The 17,736-nt window shown below is 38.6% G+C and overlaps 1 protein-coding gene across 1 annotated transcript in view; it reads right to left on the reverse strand.

Moving 5' to 3' along the window:
- Positions 1 to 16,812, reverse strand: part of CDADC1 (cytidine and dCMP deaminase domain containing 1) — a 43,823-nt gene extending 27,011 nt beyond the window's left edge. Inside the window, exons 1-4 of the mRNA XM_060079576.1 lie at positions 16,602 to 16,812; positions 15,770 to 15,867; positions 8,954 to 9,028; positions 5,129 to 5,306 (exon numbers count right to left, since the gene is read on the reverse strand). Of these exons, the coding sequence (XP_059935559.1) occupies positions 5,129 to 5,306; positions 8,954 to 9,028; positions 15,770 to 15,867; positions 16,602 to 16,683 (433 nt within the window). The 5' untranslated portion in view covers positions 16,684 to 16,812. The remainder of the gene's footprint in view (positions 1 to 5,128; positions 5,307 to 8,953; positions 9,029 to 15,769; positions 15,868 to 16,601) is intronic.
- Between the last annotated feature and the right edge of the window lie 924 nt (positions 16,813 to 17,736).

A 17,736-nucleotide genomic window follows, 5' to 3' on the forward strand; every position in this document is an offset into this window, starting at 1 on the left:
ATAGTTGGAAAATCAAAAGAAAACTATTTTGTGACATGAAAATCATATAAAACCCAAATTGCAGTGCCTATAAAGATTTGTGGAAACACAGACAAACCTAATCTTTGACATTGTCTCTGGCTGTTTCTGTACTACAATGGAGTGTAGCTGAGTTGAGAACTGAATAGCTGTATGGATACCCTACGGCTTGCAAAGCCTAAAATACTTACCATCTGGCCCTTTATAGGAAAAGTTTGCCGACAACAAAACCCATGGAAGGTATCTGTGGAATCACTACCTTTGCTAAGTGTGGTCCCAAAGCCCAGAGCTAGGACTATATACCAGAGTCCTCCAAGTAATCAAATGGCAGCTTTTAGAAATACCATAACATAACTGATACTGGCTAGAGTTTTGTACCTGAAATAAACAATTCATCCACACATGAAAAATGTACCTGTACTCTAAACTCTTCCTCTGGGAAGCTCTTCTAAGAAAATATTTGAAATAAAGACAAAAGAAAATTCATGCATGCATATGTTTAGTGCAGCATTGTTTAAAACAGTAAAAAAGAAAAAATCTAAATGGCCAAAATAGAGGAATGGTTTAACACATGACAGTCTTCCTCATAATAAAATATGCAGTTATCCAAAACGTCCACAAAGAATTTGTAATGTGAGGGCAGCAGGGAAGCGGGGGGAGAGGAAGCAATATTAATTGTTTTTAAGTCCACAAAATTGAAGACAAAACAACAAACTAGAAGGAATGTTTTTCAATCAATGTAACAGAGAAAAGGTTAGTAATCTTTGATATACAAATATTTTAATCCACTAAGAGCACATATGAATTGACAAGAATAAAGCCTCCAAGAGAGACAAAATATATGAACAATTTACAAAAGAGAAAACAAAACTGGATAACAAATATGAAAAGTTTTAAATTTGTGTTTGAGAATGAACGATGAGATGCCTTATACAGAACTAAGCACATAAATGTTCATCAATTAGTTACTATTGTACAACAAAGAAACCCCTTTGCTAGTGTCTCATGTAACTTCCGCTAGGAGAGGCATTTACGTTTTTGATAATTGTGCACAGAAGTGAACAGGCAGATGGCCCACACGTTTTCTGCATTCAAAGATATAGATGAACTAAAAAATTTGAGTTAAACAAACACATTTCTATCTACTCCCTGCTACTACTGACCCTTACTGTGCCTTGGGCTGTAAAGTAATCTTGAAGGCCTCAAAGCTATCAGAATGTTTCCTCTGGCTGTTTCTTTTTCCCTCTGTTGGAGTTCTCATAATTCATTTCCTAACCAGCAGTCATGATCAATCTTTCACCTAAGCATTCTGGTTGCTTCTAGTAATCCTGATTCAAGAAGAGGGGATGACCAATGTTTAAACGTATTTTCATGTACTAGTAGCAGAAGCTACAAGCAAAGGTTCTCAAATTTTTGGGTCTCAGACTCTGTTACACTCTTAAAAATCGATGAGGACCCCAAAGAGTTTTTGTTTATGTGGACTATATCTACTGATATTTACTGCATTAGAAAATTTAAGCAAAATTTTAAAATATTAATTCATTAAAAATAGCAATAAGAACCATCATAAATTAATATAAATAACATAGTTCAATAAAAAAATAACAATTTCCCAAAATAACAACAAAAACCAGTTGAGAAGAATGGCACTAAAGTTTATATAAATCTCTATTATCCGGCTGAATAGAAGATAGTTGGGTTCTCAAATCTGCTTCTGCTTTCAACCTCTTGCCTTAGCTTTTCATTGAAGTATACATAAAAAGTGTCCAGCCTCACATGATATGCAGTTAAAAAAGGAGTATTTTAACAGCCATTTCAAATAATTATGAATACTCTAAACACTACATAAAATTTTGAGAAGGGATAGTTTCTTAGAGGTGAGTTACAGTGTGGAATCTGAAATCACACAACAAACTTTGTGTACTGGTATGTTAAAGTCCACTGGTCTGTCTTACACTTAGAATGGTTCTTTCACTCACGTGTGATTTTCTAGCATCATGCACTGGTCATTTGGAAAACAAGAGTTTACTGATTTCACAGTACTTAAAAAAAAAACAAAACTCATTCATTAATATAACCACCAATCTCATCAGAAGAGTCTTTAAGCAGTGGGAAGCTGTAAGCTTATGATGATGGTAGACAGGAGTTTTTCAATTCTAATTTTCACTTGAAGGCTCAAATTTTATCAGTGGCAATAAATGCTGTCAGTTGTTTTCCTGAAAGTGACGGTTTTACTTCATTCATTTTTGAGAAAATGTCTGTCAAATAGCCAAGTCTAAGTAACTATGGTTTGTTAGTTCATGGTGTTCCATGAAAAAAATTGGATAATTCAGTTTGTGACTCAAACAATTGCATAAGCGGTTTTCCTTAAGGCAAACTTCATACTTAGGTTTCTAGCAAAAGTGCTTTATGTCCACCTCCTGTTTTCTCATACAGAATCTTAAAAAGATGCGTACTAAGGGTTGGGTTTAATAAAATTGATTTTTTTTTTTTTTTTTTTTTTTTTACTGTTTCATCAATGACATTCCTACATGAAACTCCACACCCTCCACCTTTTTTTTTAACTCCAAATAGGTGGCTATGTAAGAGTACAATGACTACTATTGCCTTGATTCATACAACTGCAACAGTAGTTTTACTCAACATTTTTTAGTACTATTAGCATAAATGTAGTATTATTATGAAAATAGTTTTACCTTGTGGACCATGAGGTCACAGACCACACTTTGAGAACCACTAGGCTTTAGAAATGTTTGCTTTGTAACTGAGGTAACAGTAATTATAACTGAAATAAGTTAGCTAGAGCATGGGGTTAAACCATGCCCCTTTCCAAGAGAAGTAAGCAACATATAAGCCTAATCAAACATAGCAATTTTATTTATATATGGCTCTAATACCAGCATAAAAGCATTTCCATTGCATGTCCTTCCTGATTTTCCACATTTCATTATCTCTCTTGCAAGGTTTAAGTGTCTGAACTCAAAGACACAAGCAATGGTGAATTTACTCGTACTCCTCCATTTTTCTAATTCTTGGCTCTGAGGCTATTAAGAGTGCTTTAAGTGTAGTCAACTCAGTGCAAAACATGACTTTTATTCATTCTTCTCTCTTGACTCTAGAAGAGATCAGTCGACAAATGTCTGGTTCTTTCACATTCTTTCCTTTCTAGATTGATGCCGCCACCTGAACCCAATTTTACACCTTATCTAATGCAACAGTCTACTAATCAAGCTCTCAACCTCTTTATCTTTCCATGTTCTAATTCAATAACAACAACAAATAATAATCATGTTACATCCTGCTCAAAACTCTTCAATGGGAAAAGGAGAAAAAAATGCCACCACCACAATCACACTTACCTTCTCTATTCGTAATTGCAGGGGAAAGACTACAGAATCTAATAACTTATCATAGATACCTACTTACCAGCTTGAAATACTCGATGCAGGCCAGGAGACCCTAGCCACATGACCATTTCTTCTGGAAATGCTTCTACTTGTAGCTTAAGGGAACTGCCCTGATCACCGATCTGATCCTTACTCTTAAGACTTTGATATAAGCAAAAACAGCTCTCCCTCAAAGCAAATTTAGCAACTCTGTTCTATAAGATAGAGCCCAAAGGCCAGACAGTTTTTCAAAGTTCTCCATTAAGGCCCCAACCTATCATTATAATCCTTCTGCCACTATTCTCTTCAAGAATAATTTTCCACTCCGAACACTGACCCCCAGAACCCTGCTTCTCACAACTTGATGACCCCGCATGTGCATGCATTGTCCTCCTGACCAGGAATGTGTTCCTCCTCCTCTACATCTGACCCATAAAGGTCCAGCTTAAGCCCCAGCTATTTATAACATGCCAGCCTGCAGGGATCACTGTCACTCCTCTGAGCTCATATATCATTTACAGCTGTTATTACTCATTTGGTATTACATGATGTATTACATTAAATTGGTTTTTGCCCCTTTTTGCCCCCAAATAACACCTTGAGGGAAAGGATTAGGAACTACATTAGCCTTTTTTTCCCCAGAAGCTCTCTGAACTGTGTCCTTTTGGGTTTTAAGGAAGCTTCATTACATAGGCATGATTGATTAGGTCACTGGCCATTGGTGTTTGAACTCAAACTATAGCCCGGTTCTCCTCCCTAGAGGTCTGGTGGGGGTGAGGCTGCAAGTTCCAACCCTCTAGTCACCTGGCTGGTTCCCCTGGCAACCAGGCCCCATCCGTAGGGGATTCGCAAAAGTTACCTCATTAACGTAAACTCAGTAATGGTGGAAAGGGACTTGTTATGAATAACAAGACACCTTTCTCATTCTTAACACTCCGGAAATTCAAAAGATTTTAGTTGCTCTGTGTCCAGAATGGAATGAAGACTAAGTATATAATTCATATTATAAATCACAGTCATCACAGTGCCTATGTAAAAGATATACTATTTTTTAAATAGGAAAGTGGTCTGAATACTTACCTGGGTGCAAAATAGAATCATAATCACCAAGAGGATTAGTGAGTAGCCCAGAGTGGCAGAGATAGATAGCTGTGTGTTAATACTGTGTTCTCCTCCTTCCAAAGGATAGAAGAGTCACTGGGAGGCAGCCGCCCAGCCAGAAACTACAGTTCCCACAATGGATGTGAACAGAAATGATGTCTGTGACTTCCAGGCCAGGGTTTTTAAGAAGCAGGTATGCCTTCTCTACTCTCTGTCTCTAGATGCAGAGGAGGCCAGAAGGATGACAGTAGCAACAAGACAGAAGATGCCTAGGCCCACGGATCAACCACATGGAGAAGAGCTGCTGTTCAGCAACACTTGCATTGGACTATTACACGGGTGATAAGTGTCTAGTGTATTAAGCCACTGAAATGTTGAGGTTTATTTGTTATAGCAGCTAGTATTAAATCTACCAATACACTGAGGGTCATCTAACTAGTTAGTGACAGAGCTGAGACCAGGATCCATGTTTTCTGACTCTTCTTCTTACAGTACATCAAACTGTCTTCAGATATATATTTATATTTCTAAATTATCTCTGTGGCATTTAGGCAATTTGTTCCCATTTGATTGGTTCTCAGATAAATGCTATTAATCTCCAACAAAGCCTTATCTGCACTTACCATTTACAATCATTTTCAAACAAGCAGAACATGGTTTTCTGGAAAAATAAAGATCACAGTTTTTCAACCTTGACCCATGTTTTATCAGAGCGATTTTCCCAGCATGTAAATCTTCACTTGAACAGTGGAGACCAACAATTTTCATGTTTTTCACCACCACAAGACCAGTTCTCTTCACCTACATTAAGATACAAAATAATAATTTATTTTATAATTTATGTGATTAGTTATAATATCTAATGATCGTATCATGGATTATACTTGATTTATTAATAAAATGAAAGTTTTGTTTAGTTCTTCATCTGAACAGTTTGAACAAAAGCACATTTCTCATTAGGTCCAAAAATTTTTCTGAAAGTTTAATGTTGACTTGCTACCAGAAATTTTCTAAATCTAGGCTTTATTAACCAAACAATTATGCATTTAATTATCATAAATTTACCCTAGTAAAAAATGAATACATTTTAACCTAGTAAAGGGCAATAATGAAGTCGATTTGACTTGTTTCTTAATCTAGTCTAAGACTACTTAGTATTAAGCTTCTAGATAATAAGGAAAAACTTGTGATTTTACAAGGGAAAACCCTGTGATTTTACACATGGATAAGTGAAGGCCAGAGTTTACATGATTTTCCGAAAGACCCATAGATGGTAAAAGGCAGAACTAAATCAGAGGTCATATTAAGTTTTCAAAAAAACATTTTTTTATTGAAGTATAGTTGATTTACAATGGTGTGTTAATTACTGCTGTAAAGCAAAGTGATTCAGCCATACATATATATACATTCATTTTTTTAAATATTCTTTTCCATTATGGTTTATGATAGGATATTGAATATAGTTCTCTGTGATATACAGGGACCTTGTTTATCCATCCTATATACAATAGCTTACATCTACTAAATTTTAAAATATTTTAAATACTGACTAAAATAAAGGTAATTCTCAACTTCTTTCTAAAAATTGACTCTAACAATTTTTAGGACTATGGCAGTCTAGACTAATGTGGTAGGACCCACCTCCTACAAATATATAGATTATTTATAATTTTAAAAATGTTTTAAAATGAATAGTCAAGCTCAAAAGAAAGGAAGACATAACCCTCAGGTGTTAGAAAGGAAGACAGAACTCAAAGCAAAAGCAGTAAACTGCAGCTATCTCAGCAGTTTCCCACCCACAGTAAGGGACTGGGTTGACTGCTTTAAGCCCCAGAGGCTGAGCACTGGCTGGAGTTCTAAAGAGTGGTTACTTTAAACCTAAAGTGTCCTAATTTATACAGATACTAATCAAATAAGCTGCTGTAACAATATTAATATCAGATAAAATAGACTAAAGTTAAAAATCAGTTCTACATAAGCCACAAAACAGTCTATGCTGTTTTCACAGCAAAAGATCCTGAAGTAAGGAATGTAAACCTAATCCTTGGGTTCATAAGGGATTTTACAATATGAGGGGGACTTGGGCTGAGAACAGAGTGTCCATTATTCCCTAATCCCTTTCAAAGGGATTTTACTCTACAGTTATTCCCAATAGGACACATTTTAAATCACTTTAAAGATCAGACCAAAGCTGTATTTACTAAAATAGTCAAGTTTCGGTTTCAATTATGAGTATAAATTTTTGAAACTATAGAGAACGATACTTTGTGAAATGTGAAGGAACAGAGAAGATTTCATAGAATTCCCTTTCAGAGGTAATCAACCATCTCCTAAACATTCTGGACATTTAAAAGGAATATAAAAATCTTTCCCTTACAAAATATATGTCCAAAAACATAGATTAAATATGAAAGACCTGTCTATACTGGCTTTTAAAATAAGCCTTAAATTTACCTTGACTCCTTTCCCCTCCCTATCCCCAAATTTCTTAAGAGCTTTATGTTCCTCAAACATAAAGTATATGTTAGTATCTACTTCTAAATACTTCCAGCAAGCTTTTTAAAAAATTACCACTGATGAGGCCTTATCAAAAGATCTCAGTAGACTAGAGCTCATTTTATTTAAATGAACCAATTGTGACCAATGGAAATGGCTGCAATTAAATGATTTTAGCTTTAGATTTTCTAAGTAGTTATGCAGACAGAAATAAAGCCAGAAACCCTGACCACAAAAGACTTAAAAAAAAATTATTCCTAAAAAATGGGAAACATACTCAACAATTTATTTTTTTATTGGAACAATCTTTTAGGCCAAGTTTATCACTTTTGTCTAGAGTCCTTTTCACTTCAGAAAATATCGTGGGTTTTTTTTTCCATTTTGTTTCTAGTTAAGGCCAAAATATCAAGTTTGAGACCAAGATTTTTCCATCCCAAACTGAAAACAAAACAAAACCAATAAAAGCCTAAGTTGCATTCCATTTCGATACTTCCACTTACTCCAACTCCCAGAAGACTGAATCTTTGCAGTGAATCACTGTTCTGGATCCTGATTTTGCTTCACTTCACTAACATCTTGGCAAGTGTCTAAGTAATCCTAGTCACAGAGTTTTACGTTAAAACATAGGCAAAAGAGGACAGTCTGCTTTGTAAATGAACTAGTACATTTACTTAAATGGCAATTCACGACTCTTTTCCCTTTTGCCTTTCTTATCATTAAAAACATCTAACTAGGGGCTTCCCTGGTGGCGCGGTGGTTGAGAGTCCGCCTGCCGATGCAGGGGACACGGGTTCGTGCCCCGGTCCGGGAGGATCCCGTGTGCCGCAGAGCGGCTGGGCCCGTGAGACATGGCCACTGAGCCTGCGCGTCCGGAGCCTGTGCTCCGCAACGGGAGAGGCCACAGCAGTGAGAGGCCCGCGTACCGCAAAAAAAAAAAAAAAAAAAAGAAAAACATCTAACTATTCTAAAATAAATTATTTCTATATTCTTGTTGGGCATTTTAGAGACTCACTCTCAGAAATAATCAGGAAATCTCCAGGAATGTACATCAGAATCATCAAGGTAACTTTTTTCAAAATATACATGTCTCCACTTCACACCCAATGAATCAGAATCTCTCTGGAAAACTCAAAAGATTAAAATAGCAAGGAAATACTATGCAATATTAAAAAGAACAAGGTTCATCTTGCCAGGTTTGGGCTTTGATTTTACCCTACTTACAAGCTAGTAAATTAGCCTGTTACTGTTTCATGGATGCTAGCAGAAGACATGAAACTCCTGGGTCAGAAACAAAGGACTTTATGGTTCACAGCACAGCAAGCCATGTGAGCATCATGTTTGTGATGGGTCCCTTGCCCCCAAGTCCCACAAGGGGTCATGCAGATGGGTCCATATGGATTCCTGGACATGAAGCGGGTTGTGTTACAGGAGAGGAACACTGAGCTCAGGAATCTGTTGTGTTTTATTGCAAATAGTGAGCAAACCTGCTCTGTGTCCCAGAGGGAGACATTATCTCAACCCTCAAGGTTGCTTGTGGCAAACACAACTCTTGAGAAATGGCCTAGGTAAAGAACAGTTAGGGCCTTGCATTCTTGGCAAGACCGGCAGGATGTGTTGGAGTTTGAAAGAACATGAAGAGTGTTTCTCAACACATCTATGTAAACTAATATGGGAAGGTGAGAAGAGTTAAATTTGAAAAATTTTAAGAAAGAGCAAGATGTAGGAACATATTACAGAATACATAATCCCATCTGTTCTCCCTCACCACCCCCAACCTTTGGAGAGACATGTATAGTCTTGCAAATGTATGATTTTTAAAAGAGGATACAAAAACTCTCTTGGAAGTGGGAATGGGGAACTTGAGTATAAAAGAGACTTTTATTCTACTTTATACCATTCCTTTTGCTTTGTTATTATGAGCCTATGTCTTTTTTTAAATCATAAAAATTCACCTGTTTTTTGTCAGTAGATACTCTTGCCATCTCTTCATTATCTCCGAAGGGTCCATGCTTTCCTTCCTCCCTTTCCTAATTAAACGCAGATTAAGGGGGGAAAAAACGATTAGTACATAAGATGTGATTAATTCAATATTTCCTATTTAAAGACTGGTTTCTTTGGCTGTGGCCATTTATTTTTTTCCTCGATGAAACTCTGTATTGACTTCCTGCTTTGTTCAGGTTCAAGTTCAGACTACTCAACCTAGTAAATAAGGCTTTTATAATCTGGCCCCTGAATACTTTTCTAAAATACAGAAGAACTGAAAATAAAATTCTGTAGTTTAAGGTTTCAGAGTTGGGGCAGTTTTGAGCAATGGAAAAGTCCTCGTGTGGCCATGGCTAAGAAGGACTAAAGGGGAATAGAGGTAAATTACCTGGCATTGGGAAGGTGAAGAACTATGTAGCAAGGATATGAACTATGGATTGTGGTAGGCAGAATAATGGTCCCCCAAAGACCTCCCGGTCCCAATCCCTGGAGCCTGTGGCTATGTTATATTACATGGCAAGGTTGCATACGGAATTAAAGTTGCTAATCATCTTGAGATGGGGAGGTTGTCCTGGATTATCTGGGCAATGTAATCACACTACCATTGTAATCACAAGGGTCCTATAAGTGAAAGAGGGAGGCAGGAGAGTCAGTGCTAGAGGGATGCAACATGAAAAAGCCTCCTCTCACCATTGCTGGCATTGAAGGTGGAAGAAGAGGTTCACAAGCTAAGGAATGTGGGCAGCTTCTAGAAGCTGGAAAAGGCAAGGAAACAGATTCTCCTTGAGAGTCTATAGAAGGAATGCAGCCCTGGCACCATTTTGATTTTAGTCTAGTGAGACCCATTTTAGACTTCTGACCTATAGAACTGTAAGAATATACATTTGTGTTGTTTTAAGCCATGAGCTTTGTTGACACTAATATAGGAATGTCCATAAGTCTCCTCTAAAAGTAAAACTTGAAGTAGAAAGTTTTGAACCAGGGGATAAATTTGTTCATCCATCCATCCATCCATGCAACCAGTTTTTGAACACAAATTTTCTTAGCAGATTTATTTTTCATTTATTAATTCAACAAATATTTATTGAACCCTTTCTATGTGCCAGCCATAAACCCAGTTGCTCAGGATGCAGCTCTTACAGAGCTTATGATTTACGGACACAGGAAAGTGATTATGAGGTAAGTAGATGACAGAATGAAATAACAGAATCCTGTGAGCCCCAAAGTAGGTGGGATACGCAATAAATCAAAGAAAGTTTGAAAGTGGGAATGACAAACTCGGTGTATGCTGACCTCTTAGTTTTCTGAAACAAGGGCTGGATGCTAGAAAAGGAGTAACCTCTAAGAAATTTACAAGAAAAGCCATGTTCTGGGAATGAGGTTTCTGTTCAAGTAGAACAGGAAGTGGAGGAAGTAATTATGTTGGTAATGTAATTATGGGGGTGTGGATGGTAGTAGTGGTGATGCTGATTATATGTATGATAATAATAATAATACCTAACATTTACTGAGTGTTGGCCATGTATCAGGCCCTAAATTACCTCATGTAATCTTTACAACTTTACAAAAGTAGCTATGATTATTCCCATTTTGCAGATGAAGAAACTGTGGATAGAGATTAAATATCTCAACCATGGTTACATAACTAATAAATGGGTAAGCAAGGATCTGAGCCCCAAATCCATTGTCTTCACTGTTATCCTATATTACTTCTGTTCTGGAAAAGTATGTGAGGTCTTTTAGCATAAAGATAAGATACAACACCAGAGGACACAATGGGAAGAGCTGGGAGAGAAAGACAAATATGTGATGTACAGAGAAATATGAGGGAACAATGCAGTTATTCTAATTCTTACTAAAGTAACATTCAGGCAATTTAGGTAAGTCTTACTTAACTGAAATTTAAAACTATAAACCAGTAGGAGAGAGAACTATTTTTAAATGACAGCCATGTTCAACAGTACTTGATTTCTATTTCAAAACTTTTAAGTACTTACATTTTTTTTTCCTCAGAAGTCTCATAAATAGTTTCTCTCCTACTCATTTATCTAGTTTTAGACTGGATTATTAAAAATTCTTACCCTTTATACTCAATATATAACTTGCTGGACAATCCTCAAGGCACATTCATACACTGTAAATATTTGACAACATAGAAAACTCAGATAGTAGTTATATTCTGAAGTGGTTGAAGTTAATAATTCCATAAGGCTGGTAAAAATTACAGACACTTTAAATGTCCAATAATAAGGGAATAAACATGTTACATTGCTACAATGGACTGTTATGCAATCATTAAGAGGACAATAAAATGATAATAAAAACCATAAAATTCCTAGAAGAAAACAGGTGGTAAGCTCCTTGACATAGATTTTGGCAATTTTTTGAATTTGACACCAAGAGCAAAAGCAACAAAAGCAAAAATAAACAACTGGGAATACAACAAACTAAAAAGCTTCTGCACAGCAAAAGAAGCCATCAAGAAAACGAAAAGGCAACCTACTGAATGGGAGAAAATATTTGCAAATCACATATCTGACAAAAGGCTAATATCCCAAATATATAAAGAACTCATACAACTCAATAGCAAAAAACCAACAAATCCAATTAAAAAATGGGCAGAAGACCTGAATAGACATTTTTCCAAAGAAGATATACAGATGGCCAACAGGTACACAAAAAGATACTCTACATCATTAATCATCAGGGAAATGCAAATCAGAACCACAGTGAGATACCACCTCACACCTGTCAGAATGGCTATTATCAAAAAGACTAGAAGTAACAAGTGTTGGGGTTAGGGTGTGCTGAAAAGGGAGCTGTCAGGCACTGTTGGTGAGAGTGTAAGTTGGTGCAGCCACTATGGAGAACAGTATGGAGGGTCCTCTAAAAATTAAAAATAGAACTACAATATGATCCAGCAATTTCACTTCTGGCTATTTATCCAAAGATGAAAACACTGACTTGAGACATATGCACTCCCAATGTTCACTGAAGCATCATTTACTTACAAAAGCCAAAATATGAAAACAACCTAAGTGTCCATCAACAGATGGATGGATAAAGAAATTGTGGCATATATATACATACACATTGGAATATTATCTAGCCATAAAACAATGAAATCTTGCCATCTCGAACAACACAAAGGGATCTCAAGAGCATTATGCTAAGTGAAGTTAAGTCAGACAGAGAAAGACAAATACCATATGATCTGTCTTATATGTGGGATCTAAAAACAAACAAACAAAAACCCCCAAGTTCACAGACACAGAGAACAGAATGGTGGTTGACAAAGATAAGGGTAGGGGTAGGAGAAATTGGTGAATTAAAAAAAAATTTAGTTTAAATAAACTGAATTTAAAAATAAAATAAAAATAACAAACACATAAAGTACATAGTATATGCCAAGCACTATCTAAGACCTTTACAAATATTAAGTCATTCATTTTTCAATAAAAGTTCTATGTAGTATGCACCAGTAACACTCCATTTTACAGATGAGGAAGATGACACAGAAAAAGGTAAAGTAACTCACGCAAGGTTACACAACTAGTAAGAGATGGAGACAGGATTTGAACCCAGGCAAGCTAACTGCGAAACCACTGGCTACTCCCAAAGCATTAGACTAAGTTGCCACTCCAGTGTTTATGATAGTATTACAGCATGAGGATTTTCCTATGTTAAGTGAAAAGGGCAGGATCCAGAATTAAATGATATCAAATGAGTAAAGGAAATAGAGAAAAAAGATAGAGAAACAACACGAAAATGTTAGTAGTCTCTAGGTGGTGGAATTATGAGGGATTTTTTTTTCTTCTGTCAATTTTATAAATAATAAACATGGGGCTTCCCTGGTGGCGCAGTGGTTGAGAGTCTGCCTGCCGATGCAGGGGACACAGGTTCGTGCCCCGGTCCGGGAAGATCCCACATCCCACATGCCATGGAGCGGCTGGGCCCGTGGGCCATGGCCGCTGAGCCTGCGCATCCGGAGCCTGTGCTCCGCAACGGGAGAGGCCACAACAGTGAGAGGCCCGCATACCACAAAAATAATAATAATAATAATAAACATGTATTACTTTCATAACACATAAAAATATTTTATTTTTAAAAAGACAAAGGTTTGTAAAGTGTCAAAAGCAATGTTTCAATACAAGTGCTTGTGAAATTGCATCTTAGAGTTTCTGTGACTTAATTTGTATAGCAAAAGCAGGATAAATAATTTAAGTGAAACAAATTTATTACTTAAAGAACATTTTTCTTCTCTTAATAGGAAAAAGATCTTAATCAACATCATGTGCAATTAATAGTGGAATTATTTATTTAATTTCATGTGCCTCTCTGCTGAAAAAGAACAGGATGTATTCTTGGTGTGTGTGTGTGTGTGTGTGTGTGTGTGTGTGTGTGTGTGTGTGTGTGTGTGTGTGTGTGTGTGTGTGTGTGTGTGTGTGTGTGTGTGTGTGTGTGTGTGTGTGTGTGTGTGTGTGTGTGTATTAAAATGAGACCAAATCTTGATACTAAAAAAGGTTCTTAAAAATTACTCAATTTGGGGGCCTCCCTGGTGGCGCAGTGGTTAAGAGTCCGCCTGCCGATGCAGGGGATACGGGTTCGTGCCCCGGTCCGGGAGGATCCCATATGCCGCGGCCCTTTTTTCTTTTTGCGGTATGTGGGCCTCTCACTGTTGTGGCCTCTCCCGTTGCGGAGCACAGGCTCCGGATGCGCAGGCTCAGCGGCCATGGCTCACGGGCCCAGCCGCTCCGCGGCATGTGGGATCTTCGCGGACCGGGGCACGAACCCGTGTCCCCTGCATCGGCAGGCAGACTCTCAACCACTGCGCCACCAGGGAAGCCCTAATTAATTTATTTTTAACTGAAATATACTTGACATATAACATTGTGCAAAATTAAGGTGTATAATACATTAATTTGATATTTATATATTGTAATATGATTGCCATTGTAGCGATAATTAGCACCTCTAGGGACTTCGCTGGTGGTCCAGTGGGTAAGACTCCACGCTCTCAATGCAGGGGACCCAGGTTCAATCCCTGGTCAGGGAACTAGATCCCACATGCCGCAACTAAGAGTTCGCATGCCACAACCAGCAAGTCCGCATGCCGCAACTAAGATCCGGTGCAGCCAAAAAAATAAATAAATAAAATAATAACAATAATAATAATTAGCACCTCTATCTCTTAGCATGTTTGATGATTATAATACAATATAGTTTTCTACATTCACTTCACTGTGCATTAGACCTCCAGGGCTTACTTACTACTCCTAAGTTTTTACCCTTAAACAACATCTGTCCCTGTCCCCCCCGCCGCAGCTCATGGTAACCAGCATTTTACTCTCTCTGAGTTTGGCTTTTCTAGATTCTACATATAAGTGAGATCATACAGTACTTGTCTTTCTCTGTCTGACTTATCTCATTTAGCATAATGTGCTCAAGGTCCATTTACAGTGCTGCAAATGGCAGGATGTCTTTCTTTCCCGTGGTTGAATAACACTCCACTGCAAAGCCCAGCTTTTTTTTTTTTTTTTTTTTTGTGGTACGCGGGCCTCTCACTGCCGTGGCCCCTCCCATTGCGGAGCACAGGCTCCGGACGCGCAGGCCCAGCGGGCTCTGCGGGCCCAGCCCGCATGGCTCACGGGCCCAGCCGCTCTGCGGCACGTGGGATCCTCCCGGACCGGGGCACAAACCCGCGTCCCCTGCACCGGCAGGCGGACTCTCAACCACTGCGCCATCAGGGAAGCCCAAGCCCAGCTTTTTAAATGCACTTTTAAAAGGCTTAAATCTCTAAACATTTGCTTCTAATCTGTCTCTTCAAGAGAAATTTCATCAGCAAAAACCAAACCAAACCAAAAAAAAAAAAAAAAAAACCCAACAGCTTAGAAGTCTTCTACTTTCATAAAATAATACTAAGCTGTTAATAACTAGGAAGAATAAAGGACTTCAAAATCCATGAAGAAAATGAAGAACTTTCTCAAAGCCATTAATAATATGTGGAGCCAGGGTGGGGGTTAAGGGAGTGGTTTAAAAATAGGGAATAAAAATGCATAACATTTTAAATAATGTTTTATTATTTATAAAACATTTTACATAGGTATTGGGAGAAAACTACTCCAAGAGATATCATTGTATCCTGAAAAGTGAATTCCCTATCTACACACAGACCTTACACCCTTCACAAAAATTAACTCAAAATGCGTCATAGACCTAAATGTAAAATACAAAACTATAACACTCCTAGAAGATAACCATAGGAGAAAACCTAGGTGATCTTAAGTATGGCGATTACTTTTTAATTACAACACGAAAGGCATGATGCATGAAAGAAATCAATGATAAGCTGGACTTCTTTAAAATTAAAAACTTCTCTGCAAAGGACAATGTCAGGAGAATGAGAAGACAAGTCACAGACTAGGAGAAAATATTCATAAAAGACACATCTGATAAAAGACTGTTCTCCAAAATATATAAAGAACTCTTAAAACTCAACAGTAAGAAAACACAACCTGATTAAAAAATGGGCCAAAGACCTTAATAGACACCTGACCAAAGAAAATACAGATGGCAGTCTGAGAGGGGAACTACGTATTCTACTTTTAGACTGGAAAGAGAAACTATCACAGCTATGAATTACAAGTATCACACTAAACCATGAAGGTATTTTGCAAATTTGAAGGCTTGTTGAGTTTAAGTGTGACCGAAACTAGAGCAATAAAATCAAATTTTAGACCACCACTTGTCTAAGGGGAAAAACTGTCCAAGGAAACAAATTATACCTGAGACTTTTGTCTTTGATTTTTGACTGCTGGGAAGAGCTCCATCCAGAGACTGAGCAGAGTGAAAAGGTTGACTTTAGAAAGCCTTGGTATTTCACCTGCAAAAGAGAGGGCAAACACTTTAACATTTTACTAATGATGAAAATAAGAACTAAGCTCAATGCCACTTGGGTGCTGCAGCCTTAGCTCAGCTGTTTTAGCAGGAGGCAGAGAAAAAGGATTCGTGTGCAAGAGAATCAAAGCACTTTCTTATCAGGAGGCTGATTTCAACCTCCTTGCCGGCAACGTCTTCCAGCACTTTCCAAAGTTGGGCCCTCTTTCACCCAGCAGAAAAAAATAGTACAGCTGATACACGTAGCTATGGGAACAATCCCAAAGAAGTTATGAAAAGTCCTTGCATCTGAGATCATCATGGAGCAACCTTTACTTTGGACTGTGATGAAGCGTTGCAACAAAGGCCGTGGTTAGAACCCAGACCTAAAAATACAGTGACCTTAGAAGGAAAAGCAGTTGAAATATAGGAAAGCGTCGCGTGCGGTTAATTTTGAAATCGAATAAAAAACACAGTTTGGGGAATTTGCAGGCTCGTCGATCCCAGCTCCAGGTCCTGGGAGGAAAAAGTAAAGGGGAGTAGTGAGCGCAACTTCAAAAGCCAGCGCAGCCGGGCCAAGGGATTCCGGTGACCGACGTGGGGACGCGCCCAGGTCGGGGATGGGACACCCAGGAGCAGAAACGCAGGCGAAGACGGCCAGGCAGGGAACCCAGAGTGAAACGGCGGGAGTCGCACAGAGGAGAGCGAAAGGCGAGTGGCGGGAGGAGTCGGGGCACTCACCGGTCATGCTGCCAGTCTGGGTGCTGACTGACCGTCCGGCCGCCTCGCTCTCCAGATTTTGCATCTGCCCTACTTCTTTCATCGCCAGCCCAGCGGCCTCTGCTGCCCAGGAAACCTCTCGCTGTTCTGCATGATCTTTGCCCCAGCTCCCCCACTTCTCGCCTCCCCCCAACCACTGTACAGCTACGGCCAACTCTGCGCGACCGAATGACGTAGGAGCCCGGCGGCCATTTCCCGGCGCCCTGTGTGACGTCATGGCGAGGCGTAGATGAGGCGACACAGGGCTGCTCCTCTGGCGGCGACCGTGTGGGTAGGAAATACAACACAATAAATCGCTTGACACTTGTATTTGACTGTGTTCGTAGGTTTTGCTGAAATCTGGTCGCTTGAGGATGTCTTGGCTCGAAGTCCCAAGTTGCGCAGACTCTCAGAGGGTGATGAGGGCTTCGCATACATGAGAGTTTTGGTCAGAGAGCGAAGGAGAATTGAAATGGAAACCTGCCCAATCTGTCGTGGTCAAGGTCTTCGAGAATTTGGGAGACGAACGGGGTGAGAGCTGGGCGGTCCAGATTGTTGTTATCCTCAAAGATTGGCCAGTCCTGGGGAACTTAGTTTCAGGGACCACCACAGGAACGTTCTGCTTCTTATTAAACACCTGAAGACGTTAAGAGGTAGAACTGTAGTTGTGGGAAAATTGAAGATAGGAGGAAGTGGCCCCTGGAAAATCTGAGAAGTACCTGACATTGTGGATTTGTGCCCAGTGCAATTTATTATTTTATAAGAGTCCTAGGCATGACTCAAAATGAAGCCCCTCCCTCCACCAGTGACTCAGAGCCTGTTTTCCATCACCAACTTGCGCTATCACAACTTGAAATACTTAAAAATAGTGAGGCACAAAAACTGCTCCGAGACTCTGAAAGCAAAAGCCAATATTATGAAAGTACATTATTTTGTAAAGGATTAAAGAGAGAATTTTCAGTGTTGATGGGTATGATTGTGGTTCATTAATTGTCACTGCTGTATAGTATTTCATTGTAGCTATATGCCACAATTTATTTATCCATATCTGAGTCAAAAGACATTTGCACTATCTCCAGCTTTTTGCTATTACAAGCAATGCTGCTTTAAACATTTT

This window comes from Mesoplodon densirostris, chromosome 17 (genome assembly GCF_025265405.1).
Source record: "Mesoplodon densirostris isolate mMesDen1 chromosome 17, mMesDen1 primary haplotype, whole genome shotgun sequence".
Lineage (NCBI taxonomy): Eukaryota > Metazoa > Chordata > Mammalia > Artiodactyla > Ziphiidae > Mesoplodon > Mesoplodon densirostris.